Source organism: Vipera berus, assembly GCF_964194415.1.
Source record: "Vipera berus genome assembly, chromosome: 3".
In the NCBI taxonomy this organism is placed as follows: domain Eukaryota; kingdom Metazoa; phylum Chordata; class Lepidosauria; order Squamata; family Viperidae; genus Vipera; species Vipera berus.
In genome coordinates this window covers 47,049,536-47,071,660 of record NC_138204.1, presented here as the reverse complement: position 1 = coordinate 47,071,660, position 22,125 = coordinate 47,049,536, and the positions used below count along the sequence as shown (strand labels likewise).

Sequence of the window (22,125 nt, the reverse complement as noted above, 5' to 3'; positions counted from 1 at the left end):
GAAGATGTTATTTATTACTAAAAAGAAGAAAAAACAGCAAACAAAAAAAGTACAGTCTCTCACTGCTGCCCCCAACAAGCTATTAAACAACAGTGGTTAGTTTAATTGGATCTGGCTTCTTAGCTTCCAAACTATGGAGAGCTTTAATGCCTTTGCACATAGATGGGTATTTGCTACCTCTGTGACATAGTTCAGGACTACAGTTTATTAATTAAGTGGACAAATAAAAGTGCAACTGTTACTCCAGCTCTTGTATTAAATAAAATCTGCTCCATGGCTTCTTCACCTTTTTTGCTTACTCCATACACATATGCTCTCCATCTCCATGCTTGGAACCTGTCCAAGAGCGATTTGGATCAGGAAACAGAGAACGTCCTACTGGTAGGGAATGAATCCTTTTTGAAGATGAAAGAGTAATACAAGACAGGTCAGGAAGGAGAGATTTGATGAAGACAAATTGAGCACTTCAATGACATATCTCAAAAATACAGTTTTAAGTATAGAATTCTCAATTGCTATAGCAATTTTTTGGTGCTCATGCTTTCTTGGTTACCGCTTTCATCATAGTGGGAAATAATGTTCAGGGATGCTTTTATTTGGCCATATTGTATGCTGTTACAATTTCCTCCTCCATGCCTACACCAGTGAGGCAGCAATTCAGTAAGTGCCAGCTCTGAGACAGCAATTCATCTGGTGAAGTTTTCCTTATTACAACATTTTCTTGAGTGTAAAATTGTATTTGTTGAGTTTATCTGTCAAGCAGCTATTAAATTTTCCCACCACAGGACAGGACAGGAAAGCTTTTCTGAGTGGGCTTCAGTGTATTTTGTAGGCAGAGAAGATAGTACCTGTTATTTTTTTCTCCTCCAGTTTCCTATCTGCGACTTCACGATCGCTTGACTTTTTATCACATTCTCAAAACCAAGCTTCCACCTTTATCCCTTGATGTTTTCTGTTATTCTTGCTTATTCTCTGTTTATTCTAAGCATAACTATACATAAGATATCCATAATTACCTACTAGCATTCCATTTGGTCAGGTATGAATTGAAATTGAAAAGCTACTGCACATTTAGTGTAAATACATGGGTACAATTAGACATTGCTATTCATGTCAACTTAATGTAATCTGAGAATAGCCTAGTGTCCATTTCTTGAATGCATGCTTGCCTGCCTCTGCCTGTATCTCGACATCCTCCTGCAGCTGAGACACTTCCATGGGTGGCTTCAATTGCTACACTCTGAAAATTATTTCCCAATTAGGAAATCTAACTTCTGCAGCCACATTTTTAAAGGGGTGATTGACTGATTGACCTAAAGCACGCATGTCAAACTGCCAGCTCACAGGCCAGATGCGTCATGCCGAAACTGTGCCCACCCCATTGCCAGCAATGGGGAAAAAGTCACGATACGTCACGCGATGCCATGTGATGTCGCGAGTTTGACATGCCCAACCTAAAGAATGCAAAATCTTTAAAGTGATCAGGTTGTGCCAGGCTTAACATGCATAATTGAAAGGAATCAATTATACTGAGCAGGGTATTTCCTTCCTCAGTGATTGTTGCTTCCATGGAAGCTCTGCCTTCTATCTCCTCTCCTCATGTTATGTTCTTAAACTAGTTTACAGCTTCTGTTCAGATACCCATATCTAACCTTACCCACTGGCTGCATCTCCACAAATCAGATGACCACTACATAGTAGCCAAGAGGTACAAGTAGTCCTCAACTTACAAAGACAAGCCCAAAATTTCTGTTGCTAAGTGAGACATTTCTTAGTTGAATTTTGCCCCATTTTATGACCTTTCTTGCCACAGTTGTTAAGTGAATCACTGCAGTTATTGAGTTAGTAAAACAGTTAAGTGAATCTGGTTTCCCTATTGACTTTGCTTGTCAGAAGGTTGCAAAAGGTGATCACATGATCCCAGGACACTGCAACTGTCAGAAATAAGAACTAGTTGCCAAATATGTGAATTTTGATCATGTGACCATGGAGATGCTGCAACGATCGTAAATGTGAAAAATGGTCATAGGTTACTTTTTCCAGTGCTGTTGTAACTTTGAACAGTCATTAAATGAACTATTGTAAGTCGAGGACTACCTGTACAAAACTTCCAGTTCTTTGCTACCACCTACTGACGCGGTGGCTCAGTGGGTTAGGATGCTGAGCTTGTCGATCAGAAGGTCGGCAGTTTGGCGGGTCGAATCCCGAGTGCCGCGTAACAGAGTGAGCGCCTGTTACTCGTCCCAGCTTCTGCCCACCTAGCAGTTCGAAAGCACGTAAAAATGCAAGTAGAAAAATAGGGTCCACTCTGGTGGGAAGGTAACAGCGTTCCGTGCGCCTTTGGCGTCTAGTCATGCCGGCCACATGACCACGGAGACGTCCTCGGACAAGCGCTGGCTCTTCGGCTATGAAACGGAGATGAGCACCGGCCCCTAGAGTCGGAAACGACTAGCACGCATGTGCGGGGGAACCTTTACCTTTTTTTTTTACTGTTTGAGAGGTCAGACAGTCAATCAAACCATAACTTCAAGGAATGAATAAAAAATGTCCAGTTGGTCAACAATACACTTGGAAAGACAGAAAACCCCTAGCTAAATATGGATTAACCAGAACATTGTGGATGCCAATCATGGAGGAGGTTTTTAAGCAGTAGTAGATGTTGGGTTGGGCTGGGATTTCAGCCAAGTCAACCACCAGTTACATCGCTTAGATAGACCTATTGTATATGTGGATCAAAATTGTTCCCTGAAAAACGAACAAAAAAGGGAAAGAAAGTTATTCATAATTTATAATTAGAAGGGGGGAAACCCCAAATCTTATTTTCATATCTGTGCTCCAAATTTTCGTTCTGTCTGGCAGACTCACGGGGGCTGAGGAGATAGTTGGATAGCAAAGATTAAGAGAACAGAATTCAGTTTGACCAAAGGATCACTAGGCTAAAAAATGATCCAGTCCAATGTGTAAATCAAGAATCAAGGTGTATATATAAGGGGACAAAAAGCATGGTTAATGCTCAGGTAGGAATCAATAAATCCAAATAAGCAAAATGAAGTTGAAAGCTGCAGGGCAAAACACAGGTGTAGCTGTCAGAAAAATTGTAGTAAAAAAATTAACTTACTGTGTATGCTTTTATGTTCCTGTCAGATGAACCCATCCTGGATTCAGTCTGGAGTTATTAGCATCCATGTCATTGCCAACTTTTGGGAATGTTGCTATTCCCAAGGAGTCTACCATTGCAATATAGCGCTTCTGTATCATTCTTTGCTCTTTCTCCATCAGTGGCATTGATCTAAACCCCAGATTTAGAGACTGGGGGGGTGGTGGTATTAGCTGAGGATCATGAAGTACAGAATCCATAGAACTGGAAGAGACACAATTTGCATGCGTTGCTGGAACTTGAATCCCAAATAAGCAAGCTTTTGTGCCTCTTTCTATCCTTTATATTACATCTTTCTTTTCCTGGTTATGACTATTTTCTTATTCTCATGGTTCCCAAACTCTGTGCAAGGGTGTCAGAGGGCTGCAGCAAACTCAACAAAGGCAACACAGGGCACACAGTACACAGTCTGGAAACTGCTAGAGGTGCCATGAGCCAAGAACATTTGGGAAGCTCCATCTTATTTTAAAACGATTGTTCATTCAAATATGGTTAATGGAATTATTTTCAATAATAAATAGTCTGATGGAAAAAATACAACTCAGATCAGAATCATGGCACAAGAGAAAGGGTAACTACTTTCCATATATAAGGAGGGGAGGTTCTCATTTGACAAAATAATACAATGAAAGATAATTTAAATTCCTTTCCATGCAGTGTTCTAATTATAAATACATCTGGAGATAGAGCTCATTCCTCAACTCTTTGCCTTCAAGTTAGTCATTGTTGTTTTTGGTCAACCCCATGCTGATTGCCAGTTTCTGAATGGCCAAACTACTCTATTTTACAAGAGCAGCTTCTGTATATTTTCCTAGGTTCTAATGTACCCACAAGTCCACATGGTCAAGGGGACCTTATTTATTTATATTTATTCATCTCCATTGAATACTGGTATTCCTCTGTACTTCAGATTTGACCAATAGCTAGCCCAACAGTATGAGCAGAATCCTTCAAACAGATGGAGTGTTATAGATGGATCCTTTTCTGTTGGGGGGTGAATGAGATACATTGACTCATAAGCCTTTACTGTTACATAACCTTCACTAAGCTGAGAATTCTGGATGCAGGAACAGGGTTGTTAGCAATCCTTGCCTTGTTATCAAGGCTGGAGGAGGATGAGACTAGGGAGCAAAACAGGGTGTCCTTTGAAGACTTCCTTGTTATCCCTCCGGATTCCACCAACATCCATCTGTCATACTTTCCCTATTTCTATCCTATTGCAACTGGCGATTTTCTAAGGGAAATTGTCATTTGCACTATTGGATGCTCTGGTACATAGTGGAACCTGGTTATTAGCTTCTGCTATGTCCCTTTGTCTGGTTCAAAATAGCAAATAATAGACTGTATCTAGATAACGGTATATTTTTCTTTAACTCAGAAGGCTGCAGAAGTTGTCATTTTCATTCTCTGTTTTAATGCAAACTTCCTCCTAAGAATCATAATGCTGCTTGGTTTCAAGGAAAGTGCTGTTGTGTAGTTTATAGATAGCTCAGGAAATTGGCAGGTTTGAAAGAAGAAAGTCAGATTACCCACACAAATACACATACTTCAAAAAGATGGATGTTAGAAGACTTAGAGGCTTTCTGTTGGGAATTCAACAGCCCATGGAGCCATCTAAATCCAGCAGCAAGATGCCCAATTTGCGGTGGTGCAATTTCCTTGATATCTTCTAACTAGAAATGCTGTAGAATTAGTTTACCATACTTATCAGCCTCTTCCAGAAAGTTTCCCCCAAAGTGGCCTTAACAGTGTTATTGCTGTTATGATATTCTACCTGTGAACATGCTTTTGTGAAAAAAATAAAACTGATTCCTGGCTGAAAAATATTGGCTGTTCTTGGTACATGGGAAAGTTAGATGAGCAGCCAGCATAATGAAAAGTGAATCTTTGCCATTCTTGACCTGGAAGTCTAGTCCCGTAATGAACATCAGGATAATTATTTTACCAGGCCTTCGTATCAATGGATCAGATGTAAATCTGTCTATAATAAATAAAGTGTTTTGTTTGGAACAAAAATTCAGAGGAGAAAGAGAGTTACGTGGGATAGCAAAGCAGAAAACCATTATATAATGCACAGAGCAAATGAGTCAGAGAGCCCAGGCCAATTTAACCATAAATTGGACTTAGTCTTAAGGATGATTTATTTTTAAAAGTTCTAAAGAGAATTGCTTCTTTGTTGGGAGAAAATATTTAACATTAGTTAGAAAGTCTGTTTACCCACTTCTATCCACTTGTATGGCAGTAGTGGTATTGCAAAACTTAGGGAAATAGATTACCGGTAATGAAAACAATACACAGTTACAATTTAAGGTACATATTTTTAAAATTCAAATAGCTACTTGTAGGGAAGTTGATAACTGTCAGGAGAATTACAGGTGGGTATGCCAGCGGGGGTGGTGGTGGTTTACCTTTCCCAGTTGTACTATTATCCTAATGGAAACCATTCCCTGTTGTTTGTATTGAGACGCAAACTGGCTTTGACAAAAATGGGTCTTTTCAATGCAAATAGCCTCAACTTCTTGGTGAGTGCTCTTTAAAAATCATGTGTTAAAGGTGCACATGAATTTAACATCACATCCATCATTGGGCGGGGGAGAGAGAGGGAGGTAAATGGATTGACTTAAAATGTGATTAATCCATCATTAAATGAATTAAAATGAAAGAGTCTTCTGCATGTAGTATGAAACTTTATCTTACATACACTGGCACAAGTTTTTGTTGGAATATTTAATATTTTGGATTGTATTTTAAACTGAAAAGCTGCAGTTGCTACTCTTCATATGGATAAAAGGATAATGCTTGACTAAACAGGGGTTAACTATTAGGGAGTCTCTCCCATGGTTACTTTAATAAAACCCCTTTAAGTGGTCAATTTAGAAGCCTGCATTTTCCACCAGCTTGTTCTTTAAACATTGCTATCTTCCCAGCAATTTCATTCCCTGTTCTGATATTTATGCTATTGCTTTTACATCTGCTGCACCCATGTGCGCATTAGCTGGCCTCTTGGGCCTCTTATTAACTATAATTTTTGCTTCAAATCCTTGTCTTGCAGTTTCGGTTGAAGACGGTATCCAGGGAACCCATTTCTCTCTCTGGGAGATGCCTGCTGGTTGTTGCTAAGGTTGCTTCCACAGTAACATGTGCATCTTGTTTACACCTTCATCAAAAGAAGTTGCACTCGGCTAGTTCCACTAGCATCATCTAGAGAGCAAGAGAAGGAAGTGCTGGATCTGCAGTCTTACAATCTTGCACTAAATCCTTTTTCCTCCCTGAGGAATTGTGTCTAATCCCCTACCAAACAACTTCACTGGACTGCATTTCATGTGGAGCTCCAAAAGTTGCATTGCCTGCTCTAGTGGAGGAAAGAGATCCATCCGGAGGTGAAAAGTAACCCACAACTTTTTCTGGGCTGTTTCCTCACTGAACCCATTCCCTTGTTGTCAAGATGACAAATAACTCTGCAGATCATCATCCTGGGAACTCTGTGGCAGAAGGCAGCTATGAAGGGGACTTTGGCTGCTCCGTTATGGACTTACGGAATCTTATGGAGCTTCGCAGTGGGGAGGCAGTGACCCGAATAAATGATACCTATGGGGGAGTGCATAATATTTGCAAGAGATTGAAGACCTCACCAATTGAAGGTAAGGAGTTTATTACCTTGGTGGTAAAACAAGTATTTCCATGGATTCTAAAGATTTGGTTGTATCTCTTCCCTCCTCCCCCCACGTGCCCCATGCAAGAATTTGTGATAAAATTACTTTTCCATTGCCTTTTTCGTTGTTTTCAAATGGCTGCTAAACAAGGACTACCTGTAGCTCACAATGAAGAAATTTTCAATGAGCAGGGAGCAACCATAGGCCAGAATAGTTTTCGGGGGGGGGATTTCTATTTTTCTAAAACTGAACAGGAAATTCCAGAACCTCTGTACTTTATACTAAGATTCCTCACTAAAGCTAGGGTGCAAAAATTCCAAAAATAAACGTTTTTGATAGGCCTTAGGAAACATTTTTGAAAAGTGTGATTCATCTTTTGATTCTGGGTTTTAATGTGGTGTCTTTGCTGCTTTAAATTACTTACAGTATTTATGGAATGAAAAAACAGAGGAAATAGGTTGAATAAATAAAAAAAGCTGGGCAGAGTAGTGGTTAATTTTTTGGTTGCTATCTAATTCAGCATAGTTTGAAGAAGAATATGCATTTCCTTCATGAATAAGTCACCACATATTAAAACACTGAATTACAGGGTATATAGCCCTCCAAGGCAAACGGTAGGTCCTTCTATATAAAAATTCCCAGCTGTCCCTGCTCTACTTTAGAAGCAGAACAGGAAATTTGTAAGTAAGAACTTTATTGTGTCTAAGTCTTCATTCAAAGAAACCCATCTGTCTGCATTTCTGGGACATAAAAATGTAATAAATGTTTTTGCCTCTTAAATATATTATGGTAGAGATGGGTGCAAGTACTTTAGTTATGCTAATTTTTATCTTCTAAGGATCCTCAATGTGAAATTGACTTCTATGGGTAGTATAGAAATCATACTGAAATTATTGATTTGAATAGAAATTCATTTTCTGGAAGAGTATGCATGCTTCAAAACTGGAAGCAAAATAATTTGGACATAGAAATTATAACTTCTTATAGGGGTTTTCTGAATATTTATACTGTGGTTGTATATGTGTGGGGGTATATATACATACACATACATGAGGCACATGTACACACGTGTGTGTATATGTAATGTAATTAAATTGTACAGCAAGTTGTGAAAAATAATGGCTGCTGGTTAAAGATTGCATGGTAAAGTGGGCACAAAATATTCAGGAACCAATCTCGTTGGACACCTGGGAGATAATTTGGGTTAGAAATGTTAAATTTACCCAGGCTCAAAATTTAAGAGAAAATTTTTACAAAATGTTTTATAGATGGCATTTGGATCCCAAGAAGTTGTCCAACATGTATCCTAATCTGCAGTCTAAGTGTTGGAGGTGTGGTAGCTTAGAAGCTACCTATTTCCACATGTGGTGGACTTGTAGAAACATAAAAGCCTTCTGGATTAAAATTTGGTGGAACATTCAAAAGATTTTTAAGAGGAAGATAAAGTTTTCCCCGCAATTGTTCTTACTGGGTATTGTTGTAAATTGTAATGTCAAAGAGACTAATCTGATGTTGAATATGATAACGGCAGCAGGGTTACTGGTGGGACAATATTGGAAGAAGGACAATCTGCCCACGGTAGAAGAATGGGTGTTTAAAGTTTCTAATCTTGCAGAAATGTCCAAGATTTCTGCTTATTTAAAGGATCACTCACAGGAGAGATATATTTCAGTTTGGAGGAGATGGATAAATTATATTGAAAACAAATATGGGACCAAAAAGTTCCATTTAGCTTATGAGTAGAATTTAGTGGGATATTGTTATTGTTAGTAGTTATGCTAAGAGAGAGTTAAAGCGCAGTACGAATTTGGTTGATTGTATATTGTGTAAATTTTTATTTAGAATATGATTGTTGTAACTATAATCCTGTATTTAGCTCTGGGAAGTGGGGGGGGGGAAGTGGGGGGGTTGGGGTGGGAGGGATTTGGGGATATATTGTAAAATATTGTAAAACTCTTTAATAAAAAAAAATAATGGCTGCTTTTGATAACAGTGTCTGGCTGTGCAGCTTTAAAACTAGTTGTAGTCCACAAGTTCTATAGCCATTTAATTGTGAATTCTCTGCATAACATTTTAACAGTAACAGGCTGGAGAGATGTCTCCCCTCAGTCACCTAAGCTACACAGAGCTAAATAAAAATAAATTACACATAACCTAGAAGGGGTACAAGACCTTATCTCTCCTTTCCTCTTTCCAGATTTGAAATCTTGTTTGTCAAAGTGCAGTGTCAAGGGTTTTAGTTTTCTTTTTAGCCTCGTAAATGAGGAGAAGCACTTTTGACAAGTATGTGAAATCTCATTTTAATGGATTAATTGGGGGATGGAGTGTCCTACTTAGGAAAGTCTATTGCCAGAATGTACATAGCACATACATGATGACATATGATGCAGATTAGATCATTTATGTCATTTGTATCAATGTATGTAATTTGCATTGAACTGAAGTCCCAACAAAATAAGTTTTCATGTATGTAAAAACTGTAAATAGCCACACTGAATCCACGGATTGTAGGTGTAATTAAGATAAAGCATAAGTGGAAATTGTACAATTGTACAAAATGTTTGAAATAAGATTTTGCATTATTCAGAAATTCTCACCAAATTAAAATTTATTGGATGGGAAAGTATGATCTGCCTCAATGTTTATGGATTGTTAACCCGTTCAGAAATTTTTAACATTACTTGGTTAAAAGAAAAAAAAATCTAATTGCAGTTGACCTATGTTTTTTTTTTGGGGGGGGGGAATGAAATGAAGGATTGAATGAATGAAAATTTGTCCTTCAATTAGAATGATGAAGTGTTCTTTGGAGAGAAGGCATTAGTACTATAAAGAAAATGGCCAGATCCAGTCATATAAGGGACATGGCAATGTAGAATGGCAGCTGCATTAGAAACGGTGAAGCACCAACTTCTGCCCTTTTCTCTGTGTGCACTTTGAAAACTTGCAGGTTATTATTAGCTCTCTGGTTTTGTAGTGTAAGCAGCAGATTAGCATATTTCACAGCTGCAATTGGGAACAGGAAGTGGCAAGGGAAAGACAATCCTAAGGTGTAATTAGAGAAGGAGGGCTGTCCTGGTGGAAATGCCAAATCTGGATCACTGAAGCATGTGTTTCCTGTGCCAAGTGATGAGCATATACATCTGGGGGTAGATCACTGGTTGGGCTATGGTCCAGCCTGGTTGTCTCATCAAGCCTGACTCATTTTCCTCTCCATTCTGCTTTCAGAGATACCCCCATTTCACCTTTAGACCCACATAGCACTTTTGGCTAATGCAAGTGGTCAGGCAGTAATCGCCTGGGAGTGGAGAACAGATTGGAAAACTGCTAGATGAAATTCTCATTGCCAAGCAGGGGTTGAATAATGATCAGGCGTTCCTGGTAACTTGGCATCCTTTCTTCTTCTATCTCATGAAAAATTGTCACAGAGCTGCCACTGTTCTGATGGTCTTTTCCACAGTGATTCAAGAGAACTAATTCTGGGCTGACCTCAGAATGCAAGCAGTTTTATGGATCAGTTGTCTGAAGAATGTGGATGCTGAGCTGTATTGGTTCTCAAGTTAGTGTAAAACATGACCATAAGTGGTGCACGAAATTGAGATCATATCACTCCAAAATATAAAAAAAGATCTGGATTGTTTAGTTGTCTTCCAGGCTCGGTGCATGTTATTCATCTATTTAAGCCAGGGGTCTTCAAACTTGGCCCTTTTATGACTTGTGGACTTCAACTCCCAGAATTCCTCAGCCAGCATGCCTGGCTGAGAAATTCTGTGAGTTGAAGTCCACAAGTCATAAAAGGACCAAGTTTGAAGACCCCTGATTTAAGCCTTTCAAATGGTTTTAGGACTGTTTTGTGATGAACAAACCCAAATATTTATGAGAACATCCCCTCTACCCAACAAAATGACACTTGTTGACATACAGAAAGGGCATCTTCCTGCATCCTTCCCAGACAGTGGACTGTCTTTCCTTTCTAGGAAGGATTCGCTCTCATTTTTGGTGCTGATGGTCTCCTCCATCCAAAGGAATTAAGATACATATTTTCAATTTGGCCTTTTAAATAGTAATATAATAATTTAATATGTTTTTATTATTTATGTCTTTTATTTTTTATGGTATACTAACAGGAGTGGTATTTGTTAAGCTGTAAACAGTAAATAAGTAGTGGTTTAATACTGCAATTAACAATAGTGCCTTTATTAATGTAGTAATTAAACAATTTATATAAAAGAATAAATTTAGCATGTTAGCAATGTATGTTTAATTGTAAATGTGCTCTTTCTTGAATGAGAAGATACTGATTTTAGAGAAAATGGATTTATAGTTGAAACAAATACCCTCCCTCCCCAAAGTTTTTTCCTCCTCTTAAAAGAACAATAAAAACCAAGTTTCCAAATGGATTAAAAGTTGATTCACTGCAGAAATTTGTTTTCAATATTTGAATAATGACAGTGAGGAGCCAAAGTTATCTTATTTCTGTCCCTATCGATGATTAGTTCTTTGGCTCTATACACCACCACAATGGATTTGGAATGAAACAAACACAATGTGCTTTAACTGCAGACTGTCAGCTTTAATGTGAGGGTATTTACATCCAACTCAGGTGAAGGGTGTAGGAATTACAACAGTTGGCATATGTGCCTCCCACTTGGTAAGGGACCAATAGTAATGGGACAGAATAATAATCATAAATCAAACTTTCCCTTTTTAATACTTGGTTGCAAATCCTTTGCAGACAATCACAGCCTGGTCTGGAACGCATAGACATCACCAGACGCTGGGTTTCATCCCTGGTGATGCTCTGCCAGGCCTCTACTGCAACTATCTTCAGTTCCTGCCTGTTCTTGGGGCATTTTCCCTTCAGTTTTGTCTTCAGCAAGTGAAATGCATGCTCAATGGGATTCAGGTCAGGTGATTGACTTGGCCATTGCATAACATTCCACTTCTGTCCCTTCATAAATTCTTTGGTTGCTTTTGCAGTATGCTTTGGGTCATTGTCCATCTGTACTGTGAAGCGCCGTCCAATGAGTTCTGCAGCATTTGGCTGAATGTGAGCAGATAATATTGCCCGAAACACATCAGACTTCATCCTGATGCTTTTGTCAGCAGTCACATCATCAATAGATACAACAGAACCAGTTCCATTGGCAGCCATACATGCCCACGCCATGACACTACCACCACGCTTCACTGATGAGGTGGTATGCTTAGGATCATGAGCAGTTCCTTTCCTTCTCCATACTCTTCTCTTCCCATCACTCTGGTACAAGTTGATCTTGGTCTCATCTGTCCATAGGATGTTGTTCCAGAACTGTGAAGGCTTTTTTAGATGTTCTTTGGCAAACACTAATCTGGCCTTCCTGTTTTTGAGGCTCACCAATGGTTTACATCTTGTGGTGAACCCTCTGTATTCACTCTGGTGAAGTCTTCTCTTGATTGTTGACTTTGACACACATACACCTACCTCCTGGAGAGTGTTCTTGATCTGGCCAACTGTTGTGAAGGGTGTTTTCTTCACCAGGGAAAGAATTCTTCGGTCATCCACCACAGTTGTTTTCCGTGATCTCCCGGGTCTTTTGGTGTTGCTGAGCTCACCGGTGCGTTCTTTCTTTTTGAGAATGTTCCAAACAGTTGTTTTGGCCACGCCTAATGTTCTTGCTATCTCTCTGATGGGTTTGTTTTGTTTCTTCAGCCTAATGATGGCTTGCTTCACTGATAGTGACAGCTCTTTGGATCTCATCTTGAGAGTTGACAGCAACAGATTCCAAATGCAAATAGCACACTTGAAATGAACTCTGGGCCTTTTATCTGCACATTGTAATTGGGGTAATGAGGGAATATCACATACCTGGCCATGGAACAGCTGAGAAGCCAATTGTCCCATTACTATTGGTCCCTTACCAAGTGGGAGGCACATATGCCAACTGTTGTAATTCCTACACCATTCACCTGAGTTGGATGTAAATACTCTCAAATTAAAGCTGACAGTCTGCAGTTAAAGCACATTGTGTTTGTTTCATTCCAAATCCATTGTGGTGGTGTATAGAGCCAAAGATGTTAGAATTGTGTCGATGTCCCAATATTTCTGGACCTGACTGTATATATGGTCATGGCAAAACATTTTACATTGCCTGTAGTCGTATTCATGCAGCTCTTCAGACTTCTTAGCATCCGGGATGAACTAAAATTAGTTAATGTACTAAATGGGCCTTAAGTCAGTTCAGTTGTGGGCAACTTGTAATCACATTGCAATAACAGCTTTTGTTTTAATTTTATATAGCTCTTTGACAATTTCAAAAGTCCTTTGAAAGAGATTCAGACTTCAGGCAAGCCTTTTTTCTAACAATCTGCTCTTGGAAGAAAATAAAAGCAGAAGAGGGTCAAAAAGACGGGAGAAAGAAGAGGGCAGGAAAAGGAAAAAATTGATGCCCCCACTCGTTTTTGCTCTCTGCTCAACTACTGTGTGTTTTCATCTGCCATTGGCATACAATATAGTCTCCAGCAGGTTATTCCTGCAGAATGGAATCCTTGACCTTAAGTTGAAAAGCAACTGACCCAAGCTTGTCCTTTGGAAAAGCTAGAATCCCTAGCTACCTTGCTTTTTTATTTATTTATTTTATTTGATTTTTCTAAGGCAACCCTTCAGGTGTTTTAGAAATAGAGATAAAAGATAATATGTTCACCTATTATTATTTTGTTGTTGTTGTTCAAAAAGCCATCCAATTCCAAGCTTTCAGTGTTTTGGTTTATGAAAGAAAGCATGCCAATAATTTAGATGTGAATTCTATCTGGAGATGCAACTTATTTGTATTTTTTTTTTGTATTTTTAGTAGAAAGTGAATGCTACTGCTGTAGGTTTTTACATACTCTATGGCCTAAAAAAGCAGCTAGGACAGGGAATGAATGATTTTTCTAAACTTGGTATCTTATTTAAGAAATATTTGAAATGATTCTGCCAATTCTTGCACTTAGCCACCATTATTATATCACAGGAAGTGGGGTTGTGGCTGAGAAGGGGTGTTTTGTCCTGGAGAAAGAAGAAAAACATGACACATCAGAGCACTCCAAATGCTCCTTAATCCATAGCCAGTATGATTTACCGTAGCATTATGAAGGTTATAGTCCAGCAATATTTCAATCATACTTCAATATTTGCAGTATAGTCCAGCGTACTCTGCTGCACTGGGGTTTATGGTTTGTGAAGTTTGCTTGGTGGGGTAGCCATTTACTGCTTCTCACAGCTGTGCCTCTTCCCTGACATGTACTTCATCTCCAGTGCTGTGAATAAGCACTAAATCAGCCATGGGGACATTGCTGTCTGGATAGAGCTCTCAAGATTAGCTATCTTGCCTACCAAATGGGAGACTTGGATGCTGCTCAGATGAATTGTATGGGAAGCCCAGAAACTTTCCTGTGAGTAATGAGGAAATTATTGAGTGCATTTTGCTGATTCAAGCTGTCTGCTGAGACTTTCTGTCTTCCACTATTAAAATATAAGAGTTCTCTGTGGACAGTTTACACTGCTGAATCCTAGCCAAGCAGCCTCTATTGCCAAGAATGTGAGTGCCCAGTTCTCACCTATTCCAGTTTTTTTTTTCTTGTCCTCCTCTACTTAGCATTAAGCCCACTATAACCTTAAACAGAAGCAAAACCTTCGGTCTCTTAATTTGCCAAATTCCTGAGGTTGGCTTTTTTATGCCTCACATTTTTCCAAAGGGAAGGAAGCCAAATGTTTAGGCAGCCAGCTCTTGAAGTTTACATATAAGTAAGTGATTCAATAAATGCTTTTGCCTGTCCAATGCCCTTTTCAAGAGAGAGGTGGGAGGGGATGAGAGAAGCTGTCAGAAGCTCAGAAATATTCTCCAGTTAATGGATAGAATGAATGGAGCATCTGAAATACCACATAAGGTAGCCTAGTGAAGCAAGCAACATTTGAGAGTGCGAAGTTCCTCATTTTGCTCAAAGTTAACTTTCCATTGGTTTTAGTTGGGCGCCTCTCGTTATCCTCACATTTCTTCTGTAAAAAACCCCAAACTCTTGTCTCAAGATAAGATTTATCTTTTTACATTTTATAAATGATTTTTTAAACCATGCATTTAAAATACAAGCTGAATAATTGCAATGCAATTAAATCAAATTGCAAGAGTCTCTAAATAAAAATAAAATAATCTGAAATGCTGGACTTTCAGATAAGAGGGAGGTTTAAGATTCTTTTACAACAGCAGTGATGAATAGTACCTAGTATTGACTTTTATACAGAATTAATATTATTTAGAAAGATTACTCTTTCTGAGCCTGGCTGATTTCGAGAAATGGGATAGAAAAGGGGGGGAGGCAAGTCAAAGGTATCTGCTTCTATGGAGTAAAGACCTGCTGTGAGTCATTTGACATGAAATACTTTCTCATCTCCCTTGGGTGAAGCTAGTGTCAGCAAATAAAGGCATGATTCACCCGCTGGCAGTAATAGCTACTCTTCTTCCACTCCCCCGTTGCTTTATTGACCCCATTTCTATCTACTCCTATAACTCCATGCTGAGGGAAGGTCCATCTATCAAATGTCAACTTGCCTTTTACCTATTAGCAATATAGGATAATTTCTTACTGCAGAGGTGATAATTCTTTTAAAGAGGTTAAGATTCTTAAGTCCTGCTTAACCCTCACTGAATATCCTATCCCTAGCCCCTAACTAGAGTGCTATTTACTACCCAGCTTGACTAAACTTGTGTGAAGTTTCAGTCTGGAGAGCAGGGGTTTACATGAGTCGATTGCTCTGCTGTGGGAGGGAAAGAATTCTATATATCAAAAACTTCCATGTCAAGCAGTATATGTGCAAGAATAGGAGCAAATTCAGTCACGTACCACCTTCATCCACAACTGGAAATAGTATAAGATAGGAAACTGGTATTCCTGAAGATTGCATTATTTGCACTTTCTGATTTTCAGCAGGAAACTAAAGGAAATAGATGATTAAGCCTCTGATACTTTTAAGAAAAAAATAAACATAACTCAGCCCCTCTGGAAACAGGAAAAAAATGGTCAAAATTTTCACCATTGCCAACTCTGGTGGCGTTCTGTTTCCTAGGTCTCTTAAGATAAGATAAGAAATAAGATTTAATTTAATTTAATTTAATTATGCCACTTATATGCCGCCCTATCTCCCAAAGGACTCAAGGTGGCTAACAACAATAAAAAGAACAATAAAAACAATGAATACAAATATTAAAAGAAATTAAATTTTACAAAGCCCCACTAAAACCTGTAAAAATTAAAAACATGATTAAAACCCCCAACATCAGTCCAGGTTGGCCAGTTGGAAAAGGTATGTCTTTAGGTCGCGATGAAAGGACCAGAGATCTGGGGCCATCCGAAGTTCTCGGGGGAGCTGATTCCAAAGGGCAGGCGCCCCAACAGAGAAGGCCTTCCCCCTGGGGGTCACCAGCCGACATTGTCTAGCCGACGGCACCGTGAGGAGACCCTCTCTGTGTGAGCGCACAGGGCGATGGGAAGTCGTTCCTGGCAGCAGACGGTCCTGCAAATATCCCGGGCCTAAGCCATGTAGGGCTTTATAAGTAAGAACCAGCACCTTGAACCTCACCCATAGGGCAACCGGCAATCAATGCAGCTCACGCAGGAGGGGTGTAATATGGGAGTATTGGGATGCTCCCATCACAACCGGCGTGGCCGCATTCTGCACCAGCTGAAGCCTCCGGGTGGCCTTCAAGGGCAGCCCCATGTAGAGAGCGTTGCAGTAATCTACATGGAAGGTAACGAGTGCATGAGTGACCATACATAAGGCATCACGGTCCAGATAGGGGCACAACTGGCACACCAGGCAAACCTGGGCAAATGCCCCCCTGGCCACGACTCCTATATGGTCTTCTAAATTGAGTCGTGCATCCAGGAGGACGCTCAAGTTGCACTCCCTATCAACAGGAGGCAACACCTCTCCCCCCATAACCAAAGATGGTGAATCTTGGATAACACGAGATGCTGATACGTAGAGCCACTCAGTCTTGGCCGGGTTGAGTTGGAGCCTGTTCTTCCCCATCCAGATATGCACCGCTTCCAGGCAACGGGACATCATGTCGAGGGCATCACTGGGTTGGTTCGGAGTGGAGATGAAAAGCTGGGTATCATCAGCATATTGATGATACCTCACTCCGAAACCACGTATGATCTCACCCAGTGGCTTCATGTAGATGTTGAACAGGAGGGGAGAGAGGACCGACCCCTGAGGCACCCCACAATCAAGGGGCCTCGGTGTTGACCTCTGTCCTCCTGCCAACACCGTCTGCGAATGGCCGAAGAGGTAGGAGGAGAACCACCATAAGACGGTGCCTCCCACTCCCAACCCCTGGAGACGTCGCAGCAAGATACCATAGTCGATGGTATCAAAAGCTGCTGAGAGATCTAATAGGACCAGGATAGAGGAATAACCCCTATCCCGAGCCCGCCAGAGATCATCCACCAGCATGACCAATGCCGTCTCCATGCTGTACCCGGGTCTGAAACCCGATTGGTACGGATCCAGATACTCAGTTTCCTCCAGGACCAATGGGAGCTGCTGTTCCACCATGCTCTCAACAACCTTCACAAGAAAGCGAAGGTTGGAGACAGGACAAAAATTATTTAAAATAGCTGGGTCCAGAGCAGGTTTCTTGAGGAGGGGCCTTCAAGGTGGCAGGGAAGCACCCCTCACTCAAAGAAGCATTGATCACTGCCTGGAGCCTCGTGTAACCTCCCAGCCGCATAAACCAGCCAGGAGGGACACGGGTCCAGTAAACACGTGGCGGCACTTAATCTACCCATGATCCTGTCCACTTCATCCAGAGTCACAGGGTCAAACTCCTCCCATATAATATTGGCCAGACCTATCGCTTCCTCCTCATCAGACACTGCCCAATCTGAGTCTAGGCCGGTCCGAATCTGAGCGATCTTGTCCAGCAGATGCTGACTAAACTCCTCGGCCTGTCCCCGCAAGGGATCTTCCCCTGTCCCTTGATTTAGAAGGGAGCAGGTCACCCTAAACAGGGCGGCCGGGCGTTTATCTGCAGACGCAATGAGGGCGGCAAAGTAAGTATGCTTCACCGCCTCCATTTCCACAAGATAAGATCTAGTGAAAGTTCTTAACTGCGCTCGGTCAGATTCAGACCGACTGGATCTCCAAACGCTCTCTAGGCCCCTCCTCCAGCGCTTCATCTCCCATAGGTCCACGGAGAACCATGGGGCCAACCGGGACCTGCGCTGGGTCAGAGGCCGCAAAGGAACAACGCGGTCGAGAACCTCAGAAGCAGCCCATTGCCAGGCGTTGACCAAGGTCTCGACCGGGCTGTGGGAAAGGGAGGCAGGAATCAAACCAAGCGCCATCTGAAACCTTTCTGGATCTATCAGGTGCCTGGGGTGGAACCACCTGGTCGGTTCCGCCTCCCATCAGCGTGAGGTGGCATTACGGAGGCCCAGCTGCAGGAGATGATGATCTGTCCATGAGAGGGGCTGTACAGATGGAGAAACCCCACCCAGATCATTGAGCCACTGCCCGGAGATAAAAATAAGGTCGGGCGTGTTTCCCCCCTCATGGGTCGGAACCTAAATAATCTGGGTCAGGTCCATGGCCATCATGGAAGCCATGAACTCTCGGGCCACCCCCGACGTCCCCCCCCAGGGAAGGTAGGTTAAAATCCCCCAGCACCAAAAATCTGGGAAATTCCACCGCCAACCCCGAAAGAGCATCGAGTAGCCTGGGCAGAGCCGTTGCCACGCAGCTGGGAGAGAGGTACGTAAGCAACAGGCCCAACTGGCCACCAGGGCCCCACCTTAAGAGGAGGGACTCACATCCACCTATCTGAAGGGCAGTGGCCTCCCGCGGACAAAGGGCCTCCCTAATAATGACCGCCACCCCACCGCCCCTACCCTGAGCCCGAGGCTGATGCAGCACACGGAAACCTGGAGGGCATAAATCAATCAGAGGGACCCCTCCCTCCGAGCCCAACCAAGTTTCCGTAATGCATGCCAGGTCTGCGTCTTCCTCCTTGATCAAATCACGGATGAGGGGAGCTTTATTCACAACAGACCTGGCATTCAAATAAATCAGCCTGAGCTCAGGTATCTGCCCTCCCCCTTCCCCGGGAAAGCAGGTGAGAGCCAGAGGGTCGGAGCACGCCACAGCTAGCGGGATCATAGCGGGGGCATGATCCCAGATTACGATATGGCCCTCTGTTCATCCATCTGCCGCCATTCCCAATTGCCGTGGGGATCGCTATCTCCACCCCATCCCCCCGGGCCCCAAGACTCTCCCCGGCCCCCTTATCGCCGCGACCATCAGCCAACCTAGGCTGAAATAGGTCTGGCAAAAAAAGCCCCTCATTCTGTCGGACCTGATAGCCCTCCCCCCTCCCTAACCCATTAAAAATTTTAAAAAACCCAAAAGCCTCCTTTTTGCGCCATGCCACCTCTTGGGGTCCCAAGACCCGTCATTAAGGAAACAGTGGCACAGATTGGATGGCCACATCTGAGAGGGGGGAATCTCTCAGGGCGAGCAACTCACAGTGTAAGCCATCAAAAGATAAAAGCAAAAGGAACAAGTCGGCTGGAACAAAATGCATATTAATAAGTCCACAGAGCTGGACAGTGACTCCCGAAACATGGTCACCCTCTCACAGTGACCAAGATCTTCCAATCTCAGGGAGAAACCACTATCCAGCTCTGGGTAGGTCGCAGAAGGAGAAAAAGTCCGATGGCTGGGCGATAGTAAAACAGTCTATTGGTGATGGCATTTGCAGCTCCAATGATAAGCAGATGATAAGTCTCGGGCTCCAGATTCCAGGCCCAGCCGACAACAGCTGGGTCCCTCAACCTTTATTGTCTCAACCTTTATTGTTGTTTTTTTTACTGTGGGCACAACGGCACACATCAAAAATGAAATTTAGTTGCCCGCTCTCAAAGTGAAACACATACATGATACAGACCTAACCATACTATATACAACATATGTATAGACCCACACCCCTACATTACATAGCAAATAAATATTTAATACTGTCCATCTTGAATATATAATGGAAGGAGGAAGCTTGAGAGTTCACAAGGTTAATGCTGTATGGAATGAAACTATGGATGAATCTGGATGTTCTGCTATGGATACCATGAAGCCTCCTCCCAGAAGGTAAGAAGGAAAACAGGTCGTGAAGAAGATGTGTAGTGTCCCAGATAATCTTAAGGACCCTGTTCAAGCAACACTTCTGTGCTATGTCCTGGATGGAGGGGAGGGAACTGCCAATGATCTTTTCGGCCATCCTCACCACTGTACCACTTTCCTGTCTGAAGCAGTGATGCTTCCAAACCAGACTGTGATGCAGTATGACAGGATGTTCTCGATCGTCCCCCCATAGAAAGTGGTCAGGACAGGGGAAGGAAGATGTGCTTTTCTCATGCAACGCAGACAATGCATGCGCTGCTGTGCCTGCTTCACCAGTTTCTCACTTTGAGCAACCAAGCCAGCCTACTCGTTAGCTGCACACCCAGGAATTTGATGCTGGTAACCATCTCCACAGGTGAATCATTAATGCACAGAGAAGTGTGGCTATGCCTGCCTTTTCTGAAATCGACAATGATCTCTTTGGTTTTTCTGGTATTTAAAACTGGGCTGTTTTCCTTACACCAGTTCACAAACCCCTCAACCTCCTTGCGGTAAGCTTCCACCCTGTCATCATGAATAAGGCCCACTACTGTTGTAATCATCTGCAAACTTCACAATATGGTTGGTGGTAAACCTAGCACAACAGTCATGGGTCAACAGGTGGAACAGCAGCGGACTTAGGATGCAGCCCTGAGGAGAACCTGTGCTCAAGAGGTATTAGAGGTATTTGTTCCAACTCGCACGTATTGGGGCCTGTTGGTAAGAAAATCAAGAATCCAGTTGCACAAAGGAGTGTTTAAGCCTAAAAGGCCCAGTATGTCTACTAGATGCTGGGGAATGATTGTGTTAAACACCGAACTGAAGTCGACAAACACACAAACGTGAGTATTTTTTTCCTCTAAGTGTGTCAAGCTCAGATGGAGAACGGAAGAAATAGCATCCTCCATAGAACAATTTGGTCGGTAGGCAAATTGAAGCGGGTCAAATGCTGGTGGGAGGCTAGATACTATAATGTCCTTTATCAGCTTCTCAAAGCATTTCATAATGGTGGATGTCAGTGCAACCGGGCAGTAATCATTGAGGCCTGTAATTGTGGACTTTTTTTGGCACTGGCAATGTGATGTCTGTCTTAAAGCATGATGGGACCACTGCCTTCTGCAATGAGAGATTGGAAATATCTGTGAGAACATAAACCAGCTCATCTGTGCATTCCCTAAGGACACGTTCGGGGATGTTATCTGGGCCTGCTGATTTCTTAGCCACAAACATGCTATTGCCAATAATAAAAATGCTAAATTTTCTACTGACTGTCCTGTTTTGGTTGACAGCCAAATGCAGATCTTCTGGAATATGAGTAGAAGGGGAACTATCTTGTCCAGTGTAAAAATATTTTTTCTTAAATTCCACAGGTTGATCCTCCTTCCCTCCATCTTTTTCACTTTACTCAAATTTAAAACCAGAAAGTTATTTTAACTTATTTATTTAAAATAATAGTATCAAGGAGAGAGTGAGTTACCACATAATATCCTTGAATAGTACAGTATGTTCATACTCTGCCTCTAACTTCTTGATTATAGCAAATGCTTTTTTTATAGAATTCCTGAAGAGTTTCTAGATCAGGGCTTTTCAACCAGTGGTACGGGTACCACCTGGCAGGTGGTATGCGACTATCCTAGAAAAGTGGTAGTGGGGGAGGGTAATGAGCTGAACCGGTGGCAGCAAGAGATGGCTGGACCAGCAGAGCTGTCAGAGCTCAGTGGATCGCTGTCAGGGCTCCGCGGAAGCGCCATGATCAGCGCCAGGCTCCAGCTGGAGCTCGGCACTGATCCTGGCGCTTCTGAGTCCAGAAGAAGCGCCAGTCAGCTGGAATGTTGCAGCATCTCCAGGGTCTTGTGATTTACATTCAGATGCTTGGCAACTGATTCATATTTATGATGGTCACAGTGTCCCAGGGTCATGTGAAGTGACCAAAACCTGCTGCAACCACCCAGCAGACGGGAATGAAAACCAGCCCCCACCCCCACCCCGGCTTCCAAACCTCAACAGAAATGCTCACAACAATGAAAACCTCGGACAGGAGGAAGAACGCTGCCGGGCAGGCAGACAGGTGTCTTGCTCGGCTGTGGCTTGGGGGGGCACTTTTTTCAGTGCCATTGTAACTTCAAACAGTCACTAAGCGAACT

At 42.1% G+C, this 22,125-nt stretch overlaps 1 protein-coding gene across 2 annotated transcripts in view; it reads left to right on the top strand.

Annotated features, from left to right (window-relative positions):
- Positions 1-22,125, top strand: part of ATP2B4 (ATPase plasma membrane Ca2+ transporting 4) — a 169,951-nt gene that overhangs the window by 66,817 nt on the left and 81,009 nt on the right. For both annotated transcript variants that reach the window (XM_081324499.1, XM_081324500.1), the window contains exon 2: positions 6,210-6,798. In XM_081324499.1, the coding sequence (XP_081180625.1) occupies positions 6,603-6,798 (196 nt within the window). In that variant the 5' untranslated portion in view covers positions 6,210-6,602. The remainder of the gene's footprint in view (positions 1-6,209; positions 6,799-22,125) is intronic.